Here is a 12,466-nt window from a genome sequence, read left to right as displayed (position 1 = left end):
TTTTTTCACTTGGTTTTCTTCACTTGCTGTAATATGGATGCTGGGCTGTTAGTTAATTGCATTATTTAATACAACATTTAAATAGTCAATGCCAAAACCCATTTATATGCAGTCACATTTATCTTGATTGAGTCATTAATACCAGATTTGAATGAGTTCTTCACAAGAAAGCTCGTAAAAGCTAGATGTAATTCCAGATTTTCTGCAGTGTGAACAGGGCTCGTCTTCTCCATTAATTGTCCTGTACATACTTTGCTTGAAAGCGTACTCTTCCATAGCAACTGCTGCAAGCTTGGCTTTGTTAAAATACCTGTATTCAAAATGCATTATTCTTCTTTCAGAACTATCCACAGGTGATGATACCATGACTTGGGTATAAATGAAGTATCCACAAAAGGCTCAGTCGCTGTTTTCTCACCTTTTTGTAAACAAATGCATGAGCAAATAGTTGAACAGTACAAGAACAGCATTTCTCAGTGCACATTTGTAAGGAATGAAGGGTTGTAAGTTCCAGAAAGTTTAACCACATGGTTATTGATACATGGGCTTGGGAATACCTGGGAACAGAGTTTGTAGCTGGCATAGGAATTTTGCACATCTATGAAGGCCCCTTATAATGCTGAGGGCTGCAGGCGCATTTTGTAGCAACATATGCTGCCATCTAGACGACGTCTTTTTCAGGGAAGTCCATGCTTGTTTCAGCAAGACGATGCCAAGCCAGATTCAGCACATTACAATAATGTGGCTTTGGTAGTAAGTGAGTGCAGTCCAGACCTGTCTCTGTCTAAAACCACATGGTACATGAAGTGCAATATGCAATGACTGTTCCACTATTCCACTTTCACAACTACAACAATTGGTGTCCTCAATTCCCACATGATTACTGAACGCTGTTAAAAGGTAAGATGATGAAAAATAGTGGTAGACATCCCAGCTTTTTTGAAACATGTTCCAGTCATTAAATTTGGAATAAACATATATACACAGAAAAACTATAAAATAAAAAACAATCATAGCTGTGTTTTTGTTTCCATTTTTTCAATGGTCCAAACCTTTTTAGAACAGGCTTTAAAAAGCTGTGGTATTCAAAAGAGAAGCAGAGAAGTCCAGATGCCATAAAGTTCAAAACAGCGTATGCCCAACCTGAGGCCTGATGCTCATGTCTGCCACCTCTGTGCAACTAGAATGGGGAAAAAATGATGCAGACACCCTTTTTTAAATAATGGTTTTACTGTTGTTTTTTTCCCTCCAAGCCAAAATGTCAAAATCTGCATTTAAATGGAAGCGTTTTTGTTTTGCATTTGCATATTTCTGATTATTCAATTACATTTTTAGAATCCCTTTTATTAAAAAAAAAAAAAAAAAAAAACGAAAGAAAGAGAGAAAAAAAATACACCTGTTAAAAAAGCTGTCCTCTTTTCAGTCCCATAACTGGATCTGGAAAGTGTTAGCAGAGCATTCTCTTCATGCCACATGGATTCTCTAATGAGACAGGAAGGCACAAGGGCTTTTATTTTTCACTAACTGAACTGGAACATGATATGCTTTTGATTGGTTTCAAGCTAATGAGGTAAAGGAATATTATGCTTTATGCATATTTTGTATTTCTGTGTGAATAACAATTGCAACACATCTGACATGAGCAGTTTTTCAAGCATATTGAGTCAGTTTTGGTTTGATTATTAGAAAATTGGGCCTGTGATGTTGGAATTCATTTTCATTATAATAATTACAATATTGAGATTATCAATCTGGACAACTCAATGTTTTCTTAGTTTCATATGCATTTCCAGAGGGAAAAGACATGCGAAATGATCAAAAACTGCTCAATATAAACGTTAAATGTGGAGTCAAACCCCTTTGCACTACCCAATTACTGCTAATGCTTTCCAGCAGACTTCATGCAGCTTTAATAACAGCTATTGTACTGTATACACGCTGACTTGCTCCGGTGGTGATTGTAATGGATCAGATGTGTCAAGTTCATCATATCTTTCTCTGCTGGGTACCGAGTTATAGGGGCTTTAAATAGGGCTCAAACTGAAGACAGCAGTAAGTGGGAGTTTTGTTAAACGACAGTGCAAACCTAAAATCCACTGGACTTTAGTGTAGTTTAACGTTCGCATTCATAGTGTCCAGGATGTTCACTGGGATCGGCAACCTGCAGCTCTTTTACTGCCCTGTTGCGGCTCCACAGCAGAACTAGATTTATATGTAAAAATGAAATAATTCTCATTTGAAATCAAAGCTCTGCTGATTGTTCTAATGCAGTTTTAGGAATAAATGGTCTTAAACACTCTATTTAATGTAGCCTGTAACTGCTAATTCACCAACTTTTGAACCTGAAGATCCACGCGCAGACTGCTGGTCATATAGAAATGCACACAAAAATCTCGAGTAGCTATTAGTTAACAAACTGCAATGAGAAACTGTCGCACACTAAAAAGTCACAAATCTTGTCACTTGAGAGCCACAAAATTTTATGTCCCTTTTACAGTCTTGTCTCTAAATATGTCTCAGTATGAACTAATGTACTAGCCTAGGTTTTTCAGAGGCACAATCCAAACAGAGTGCTATGAAAGAAAGAAAGAAAAAAAAAAAGAAAAAAACAACAAGATGGCTGAAAAAAACATGATAACATTGTACACTGCTCAAAAAAATAAAGGGAACACTTAAACAACACAATATAACTCCAAGTAAATCAAACTTCTGTGAAATCAAACTGTGCACTTAGGATGCAACACTGACAATCAGTTTCACAGCTGGTGTGCAAATGGAATAGACAACAGGTGGAAATTATTGGCAATTAGCAAGACACACTCAATAAAGGAGTGGTTCTGCAGGTGGGGACCACAGACCACTTCTCAGTACCTTTCTGTTTTCTGGCTGATGTTTTGGTCACTTTTGAATGTTAGTGGTGCTTTCATACTCGTGGTAGCATGAGATGGACTCTACAACCCACACAAGTGGCTCAGGTAGTGCAGCTCATCCAGGATGGCACATAAATGAGAGCTGTGGCAAGAAGGTTTGCTGTGTCTGTCAGCGTAGTGTCCAAAGCCTGGAGGCGCTACCAGGAGACAGGCCAGTACACCAGGAGACGTGCAGCAGGCCATAGGAGGGCAACAACCCAGCAGCAGGACCGCTACCTCCGCCTTCGTGCAAGGAGGAACAGGAGGAGCACTGCCAGAGCCCTGCAAAATGACCTCCAGCAGACCACTAATGTGCATGTGTCTGCACAAACGGTTAGAAGAAGAGCCCTGTGCTCTTCACAGATGAAAGCAGGTTCACGCTGAGCACATGTGACAGACGTGACACAGTCTGGAGACACCGTGGAGAGCGATCTGCTGCCTGCAACATCCTTCAGCATGACCGGTTTGGCAGTGGGTCAGTAATGGTGTGGGGTGGCATTTCTTTGGAGGGCCGCACAGCCCTCCATGTGCTCGCCAGAGGTAGCCTGACTGCCATTAAGTACCAAGATGAGATCCTCAGACCCCTTGTGAGACCATATGCTGGTGCGGTTGGCCCTGGGTTCCTCCTAATGCAGGACAATGCTAGACCTCATGTGGCTGGAGTGTGTCAGCAGTTCCTGCAAGATGAAGGCTTTGAAGCTATGGACTGGCCCGCCCGTTCCCCAGACCTGAATCCGATTGAGCACATCTGGAACATCATGTCTCGCTCCATCCACCAACGCCACGTTGCACCACAGACTGTCCAGGAGTTGGCAGATAATTTTGTGTGTGACTCCAAATCCAGGCCTCCATTGGTTAATAAATTTGATTTCCATTGATAATTTTTGTGTCATTTTGTTGTCAGCACTTTCTACTTTGCACAGAACAAAGTATTCAGTGAGAATATTTAATTCGTTCAGATCTAGGATGTGTTATTTGAGTGTTCCCTTTATTTTTCTGAGCAGTGTATTAACGAAAATGTAGACTTCACTCTCCCTTAGCTCAGCAATAGCTGCTTTTCTCGCATCTCTGTCAGGAAACCTTTCTGCAAAAGTGAACTAGTTTTTTGTAAAATGTCTCTCAACATTCAACTTTTTAAGAGGCTGAAGTCACTTTTCATTTACCAGTTTCTTGTTTTGAATTTTTCCCTTCCACCTTAAATGGTACCCAAGGCACCAGAATGTAACTGCTGCATCATTTAAAGGGCAACGGAAAAATTCAAACAAGAAGCTGGCGAATGAGAAGCTGACTTCAGCCTCTTACGTTGAGAGACATTTTACAAGAAACTATTCTACCTTTGCAGAAAAGTTTCCTGCCAGAGATGCATGAAAAGTAGCTATAGCTGACCAAAGCTTAAAGCAAAGCAAAGTCAGTCTGCATTTTTGTTAATATTTTTAACCTATATTAGCACATCAGCACACACTGAGACATATTTACAAACAAGATGGTACAATGGATATAAAATGTTGTGGCTCTCAAGGTGGCTAGATTTTTGTTGAAAGGACAAAATAGCTCTTAACATTTGGGTTGTCAACCCCTACCTTAACCAATGTAAAAAAAGAAAAAAAAACTCAATTTTAGTTATTTACAGAAAATTAGACAGTGGGAAAATGTTTTAATAAAAACAGACAATGATTTGCAAATCTTTTTTTTAACCTGTATTCAATTACAAACAGTATAAAAGCACAATATTTACTGTTTCAGCTAACAAACCTTGTTTTATTTTTTTGTATAAAATTCCAAATATTCAAAATTTGATGCCTGCAACAATTTCCTAAAAAGTTGGGACAAAGGCATGTTTACCACTGTTACATCACTTTTCTTTTTAACAACGTTCAGTGATCCCTTAGACACTAAGGAACAAAGTTCTTTTTTGGTTTCTCCTGTTCTTGCTTGATGTAGCGTTTCAGGTGCCCATTGTTTTATGTTGTGCTTCATAATGTGCCACACTTTTTTAATACACTCATACTATGAATCCACACTGTAACATGCAAAATGTGGCTTGGCTTTGTCTTTCTGAAACAAGCAGGGTCTGGAAAAAGCTGACGTTAATTCTATCAAACTGTGTCATGAACTGTGCCATTTCTTAATGAACCAAATGAAGCAGAGGTTGGAGAATTGTGATCTAAATAGAATGTGAAGTAATACCATGTGTTGCAAATCTAGTCTCATCAGAACTCACAAATTTAGCAGTGTTAGAGGTCCAGCACAGTATTTACCCTCCTTACTCCTTACCCTCCTTAATTTCATGATATCATAATTTAAAGCAGGGGTGTCAAACTCATTTTCACAGAGAGCCACATCAGCATAATGGTTGCCCTCAAAGGGCCAGATGTAACTAAATGTAACCAAATGTACAGTTACTTTTCTGCATTTTCTCTTTCATTAGTCCAACCAAGCCCGATTTTCCTCCACACGTTGCAGGTGCACCGTCTGTGGTTAATCCAACCAATTTTTTCCAGGGCAGTGCATTTTTACTTAAGGACTTCTCCACCGCATCAAAAATGTCCCATCCCGTTGGGGTCCCATGCATGGCAGCTATATCCAACAGCTCCTCAGTGATAGAGAGGTCCGACTTCACGCCTCTAATGAAAATGGATAGCTGCACTGTATCCGTGCTGTCTGTGCTTTCATCAAGCGCTAATGAAAAGGTTATGTAGTTGCGCGTGTCTGCGGCCAGCTGTGTTGCCAAGTTTCCTGCGAGTTCCTTAATTCGGTCTGCGATGGTGTTTCTTGATGAACTGATATTTTTAAATGTCTGTATCTGGTCGGGACACACCTGCTCACAGACCTTCAGCATACACTGCTTCAAAAATGCACCCTCTGAAAAAGACGTGCAAGCGTTTTCTTCAGCTACAATAAAGCTAGCTTTCACAGCTGCGTCGTTTTGGGCCGTAGCTCTTGTGAACATATTCTGCTGCAATCGCAGGTTTGCCTTTTAATTCTTGTACAGTTTGTTGCTTTTCTTGAAGGCTAACTTTGGCATACTTAGCTCCGTGTTTGGTATCAAAGTGCCGACGTAAATTGTACTTCTTGACAACTGCCACTGCCTCATAACACAAAAGACATACCGGTTTTTCTCCTTGAAGCACAAACATGTATTCGCCTTCCCATCTCTCTTGAAACTGTCTTCTATCTGCATCAATTTTTCTTTTCCTGGACATTTTGGGATCAATATTTGTAGCTATTTCTTAATTCCACATGTTGAAAAAAATCACATCGAAGAGTATACCCCGGACAAGCGGAAGATAATGGATGGATGGATGGATGGAGTATACACTGTAATGTAGTGGCTTAATGCCGTCGCTTCACAGGTAACCTAATCAGCATGAATTGTGGGAAATGTAGTTTAAGGTCAGTGCACGCTCTAGAATTAGTGGCGGAATAATTAATAATTAAGTCTAAAAGCGTGCATTGACCATAAACTCCATTTCCCACAATTCATGCCGATTATGTTACCCGTGAAGCGACGACATTAAGCCACTAGATTGCAGTCAATCAGATCTTTTAAGCTCTTGCAGGCCACATCAAATGACACGGTGGGCCACGAGTTTGACACATGTGATTTAACGTCTGTATAATATAAAGTCTAAACATTTGTTGTGCACTGAAGAGCCCAAAACTTCTGAATGTGTAAAATATTGTTACATTGGAAGACCCAACTACCAATTTGGTACTTTATTTGGTGAAATGTTTATCATACATAACACTAATTTACCAAGTGAATCACAGACTACTTTATATTGCATTTTCATGCAAAAGGCTTTGAACTCCCACATACCACTCATAGCTACTAGTGTGTACTATGTGTGTATGTGTATAGACATTTTTTCCCCCTAGAAAATATCATGTTTTTTTTTTTTTCCAAGCACCCGGGCCTTTTTGCCTTTTTTATACATATAAATCAGTATGCCTACATCTAGATCATTTTGGAGTTACTGTCAGAAAATTATTTTTTATTCCTAAAGTGACAATGAATGAAAATATACCCTCAAATGTGGTACACTGGTTTTAAGGTCCAGCTGTTTAGCTTAAAGGCAAGTGTACACAGTTGTACATTTGCACAAAATGTTTTGAAACAGAAAAATAAAATGTGCCATTTTATCAGCTCCACTTACTATATAGGTTCACTTTGTAGTTGTACAATTACAGACTGTAGTCCGAAACAAGTATCAGTGTTTTTAAATTATTCTAAGAAAGTTTAAAGAACATCTTTGAATTTGCCTGGTTCATCGTGAGCTGCCTCATGTGTTCAAACAGTAGGATGTTGCAGGGATGTTTATAGGCATTTATTTCTGTCTTATTGTACCAGTTTGTGTGTCAGTTTTGTTCTCCCTGTCTCTGATGCGTTAAGCGTGGCGCTATCAGCACAGAGCAGTTGGCTAATTACAAGTTCGCTTAATCAGTAGACAGAACTAATTTATCAGCCAATTACAGCTCTTCTCACACCTCCAACCAGCAGACAGTACAATGAAAGCTTCTCAGTCTGTTTTTTTTTTTGAGCTTCAGAAGCTGCAAACTCAGAGAAGAAATTTGATTAAATAGTATGTCTATTGTGTTTTTCTATTTAAGGAGAAATAATACAGTCGTTGGGGTGAAGACAAAAGCCTTTCATCATGGCTTAATGTGAAATGGTGCATTGTAGTGGAACTTGCACCTCGGATTCCTTTACAGTGGTGGTGATGATAGGAACACATGTATAGCCATTTTATTTACTATTTAAGATCTTTGGGTTACTTTTCCCCCTCCATGTACCTCTCTACCATTAATGAATAAAAAAAATACATTTGAGACCAGGAACCTTTTCAAAAAGCTCTCAGGCCTCATAATCTTTTCATGTCATTATTTCTATCACTGCCACTGTATAAAAAATCTGACTCTGTGAAGTTGGGATAATGCTTCATATATATTTAAAAAGAGCCCTGAATATAAGTAAGCACTGCTATTAAGCCCCCAGTTGACCAATTACAGTTTAGAAAGCAGCGTACGAACTGAAACCACTGTTGAACAAAACATTCTCTATGACTTTGTTTACATATTAAGCATATAATTATGCAGAAATTGTAGAGAAATTGTTGGAAATAAATATAAATTTTATGCTGCACACCAGAATTGACAGACTTCAGACATTCTTAAGGAAAATAAACCCACAGACTCTCTTGGCTATTAGCAAAATTTGAGGGCATGTAAATCTAATGAGGGCCTTTGAACTTTGGTGTTGGCGAAGAATTTTGAGAGCATTTTGGACGGCAAAGAAGACAAGCAAGTATATTTGGACCCAATCCCATTTCACCCCTTGCAACTAGTAGGGCGAAGTGTGAGGGCTACATGACATTCCAAATGGAGGTTTTTCAGAGGCACAATCCAAACAGAGTGCACTGAAAGAAAGAAAAGAAAAAAAAAACAGCAAGATGGCAGAAAAAAATAAGATAACATTGTATTATCTTAGTTTAATGTCAGTTCAATTTATTATGGTCATTTTCTTCATAACACACAAAAAAATGGCTAATAGCATGCTAATATCTTGGTAGCTAGCTAGCTAACTTTCCCATTCCACCTTAAATAGTCCAGCAGTTCTGACATCTAAAGCGCCATAATGTTACATCTACACTATTTAAGGTGGAATGGGAAAATTCGAACAAGAAGCTGGTGAATTTCTGACTTCAGCTTCGAATCACCAAAGAATTAGTGATAAATAATTGTCCCTCTTTGAAGGCATTTGATTCCCTAAAAGTAACTAAAGCCCAGCAGTGAGGAGCTGAACTTTTCCCTTCTCTACCATCACTGAAGTCGGGCTTGGTTGCCTACGGATTGCCTTTTTTTTTTTTTTTTTTTTAATTTGAGAATTGTCCTATTTCATAGAGCAAGATTTCAACCTCAACATCTTGTAACTCCATTCCAAGGTATCAGCGTAGCACTTAAAAATAAGGGGTAGCGGTAGAAAGAAGAAATGGGATTGGGCCCTGGAGTCCAGCCAATTCACTGGATAAGACTATTAAGCCCCCCCCCCCCCCCCCCCCAAACATTCTGTTTGCTGTGCTGAGTCCAAGCCATGTTATGGATAAGGACTTCCCTGTATAGGGATGTGCTATGTGCTTTACTCAGCAAACCAACAAAACATAATTTAACTAGGGTTGACCAACTTTGGCATACAACTGTATTTATTTATGGTTATTTTTTAAATTTGTTTGTTGAGAAATTTATTTTGGCCAAAAACATAATATACACATTATTGAATATCATTATAATCAATTTGGTTGGTTAGATGGCACAGTTGAAGCACCACCACCATCTGGTCATTATATCTCATAAAAAAAAAATGTAAAAAAAAACCTTTTTAAATTCTTAATGTTTTCTTTACAGTAAGACACTTAAACTTATTCACAATAGCTGTTCACTGTGTTGGCAACCACCAAATAAGATTTCTCTACACGAAACATAAAAATTATTTTATTGTATAACATATTGGTAAATATTACCTACTTTACTTAGTATTGCTTATAAATGAAGGATAGCACTTAGACAGATCAGTGAAAGTTTGAGCTTAGACACCGTTGCATAGACCTCATCTGCGCTTTAATTAGTTCTTTAATCTTTTTCTGTCAACATTTCACATATTTGGCTCGCAGGCGTTTAGTCACTTCTGTCCACTTGTGGAGGATGATTTCACTGTCAGTGAAAACCTGATGTTAAGTAAAAGGTCAAATACTGTTCATAGCACGTTTTTGAGGTGGGGAATATGCAAACAAACATTGATAAGGTCACAATTTGAATAAGTCCCTCTCTGATGAGGAGGAAAAAAACTAATTTGACCTTTTCTTTGAATGTGATTTAGGCAAGAAAAGAGAAAGCAAAGCAACATGTCATCAAACACAGTGGCAGGTATTAGTAGGATTTCTGAAGGACGCAGAACTTTTGATGTGTCAAAACTTTTTGTTGAGATTTGAGTGGAATTAACTACCAGTTACATTGCGTTTGATTCAGGAACCTCATCAAAATGAGCTGTGATTTCAGCGAAGCTGATGAATCAGCTTTGGCTGCACTAGTCACTAATATAAATCAGTATGAAGCACACAGTAAACCCCAATTTAAACCAGAAGTTTGAAATAAATGTTTCTAATAATATAGATAATATAAAACCAACTGTTTTCAGATAAACAAGCCTTCCACAGATTATACAGAATCACCAAATATTTTACATTGGCAGAGTCTGGCTTTTAAACTTTACACTGGTAACAACCAGGGTGGTCTGATGATATCAATCACAGAAGCATGCTGGTGTTTAATAATGCAGTGCCACATCTGAGGGATCACTGGAATTACAGCCATTGAGTTGTGTGGTTTTCCAGATTCCCTGAATGTTTTGATGTCATTATGCTCTGTAGAGGGTGAAATGCCGAATATCTTGCAATGCTTAATCACACATTGAAAATATGACCCATCTCTCTCTCTCTCTCTCTCTCTCTCTCTCTCCCTCTCTCTCTCTCTCCCTCCCTCCCTCCCTCCCTCTCTCTCTCTCTCTCTCTCTCTCTCTCCCTCTCTCCCTCTCTCCCACCCCTCCTCTCTAGGCCAGTGGTCCAGTAGGCAGTGGAAATATGCAGCTGCTTGAGACTGATTTCTCCCGCACGTTGACAGAGTTGGTGGATTTGCATCTGTTCCATCAGAAGAGCATTCCAGTTTTCCTCAGCGCCATCACACTTGACCTGTTTAGCCGTCAAACTGTGGTTTAACCTTCCCGTGATCCTGTGATCAAAATAGACCGACAGGCAGGTGTACAGCTAGGCACAGACGGTACATCACCACCTCAATTAAGGTTGCATAGACGTGTGAAGAGACCATACTTTTTTTTTCTGCAAATACGCATCCTCTGTTTTGCTGAATGCTGAATGTACAAAGCTCAGTACTTCCCTTTTTGAGCCAGATATGCCATCATACAGTAAGAATATATTTATATATTGCATATTTTCTTCTGTAGACAGACTCAGTCAAGCATTGATTTAGCTTCATTTAGATGTCTGTCGTTTTCTAGCCACTATACAATCACATGCAAAAGTTACACATCCTCTACAGAGAACACACTTCAGCACATTTTTATTGTACGATTACTGTTTATTTTCTGAATTTAACAAGTTGGAGAGAAAAAAGAACCATAAAATGTGGCCTGTTTAAAAGTTATCACAAATTTAGTATTTATTTTTTTTCCAATATGTTAAATTTGTTATGTACTAAAATTAGCAGAATTTGAGTTTGTTCTAGATAGAGGAACTAATTTTCACTGAGAAAATAAACAAGACACCTGCACATGACACACAACACACCCTGGCACAGGCAGTTTATACTGTGAAAAGGCCTGCAGAAGTGTAGCTGTTTGTCATTTCAATGCGTATTTTTAAGAAAAGAAATTGGAATGAAATTAAAATGTGCTCTGTTTTAGTCTCTTCACAGTACGTGCCATAGGTTAAGATTTACTACTTTTTGTTTTCTTGGTCCTTTTGTTTTGCCTTTTTTTTTTTTTTTTAATACTGAATACTTGGGACATCACTTGGAAATATTTTTATGTACCATAAAATGTACCCATATTTTCACCCATATTTCTCACTCTTATGTTAAAGAACTATACATACAAGGGTCACCTAAAGTAAAATGAAACCCCCAAGGTATTGTTATTGAAAAATAAAGATGCAATAAAAATGCATTCTGTATTGTCTCTAAATGTGCATTCTTCAGAATGGTTTAACAGGTTTCTCTCTATAAAAGTTTCCCCCTAGAAGAACAGCCTTCTTAAGAACCTCTTCAGAAATGACATTTTTTTCAATGTTTTTCTTTAAAAACCACTACGCTTTAAGATGCGGTATTTTTAATTGAAGCACTTTACTTTAGATGAGCATCAGACCTTTAATCAGACCTAAAATTCTGATCTGAACCTGAATACAGTCCGAGAGTTTTCTTTCATGTCGTCCAGTTTTGAGTACAAAACTGACTCAACAAATGCTGTTTGAAATGGACCAAGCCCAGCCTGTCACCTCCCAAAGTGCCAAATGGAAGCTGACAGGATAACACTGGCAATGATATTGCATAACAGCAATGATAGCAATGAATAATGACAGTTTTTATTATTTCAGTTCTGCTTCAACACATTTACTCATGAGCATTCCCAACATTTTCACTCACGTAAACTTTCCATTATACCCTTTTCACACTTTGCTGTACTAATATAGACTTTCCTTTTAATTATTCTTATATGCTGTCCCACGGTTAAAAAAAAAAAAGCATCAAGTATTCAGACCTCATATTATGATCTATTTAAACCCAAAGTATTAATTGAGAGAGTAATAAGTTAAATACATGGAGAATCATCATTTATAAGGTGCTTTTTATTGGGAGGTGTCAGTCCCAAACACCCCTGCATTATAGTACAATTCTTAAATTAAAAATAAATAATACTTGTTTTAGTGAAAACTTTAGTTAGAAAATACTGCCTCATGTCTTTGTCACTACGGAAACACAAAGTTTTAGTC

The 12,466-nt window shown here is 38.1% G+C and overlaps 1 protein-coding gene across 2 annotated transcripts in view; it reads left to right on the top strand.

Annotated features, from left to right (window-relative positions):
- mad1l1 (mitotic arrest deficient 1 like 1) overlaps positions 1 to 11,661 on the top strand; it is a 111,872-nt gene extending 100,211 nt beyond the window's left edge. For both annotated transcript variants that reach the window (XM_017717427.2, XM_037543179.1), the window contains exon 18: positions 10,517 to 11,661. In XM_017717427.2, coding sequence (XP_017572916.1) covers positions 10,517 to 10,678 — 162 coding nt within the window. In that variant the 3' untranslated portion in view covers positions 10,679 to 11,661. The remainder of the gene's footprint in view (positions 1 to 10,516) is intronic.
- Positions 11,662 to 12,466: the final 805 nt, after the last annotated feature.

Source organism: Pygocentrus nattereri, chromosome 12 (genome assembly GCF_015220715.1).
Source record: "Pygocentrus nattereri isolate fPygNat1 chromosome 12, fPygNat1.pri, whole genome shotgun sequence".
Lineage (NCBI taxonomy): Eukaryota > Metazoa > Chordata > Actinopteri > Characiformes > Serrasalmidae > Pygocentrus > Pygocentrus nattereri.
Note: the sequence above shows the minus strand (reverse complement) of the source record. Positions and strands in the feature narration are given on the sequence as shown.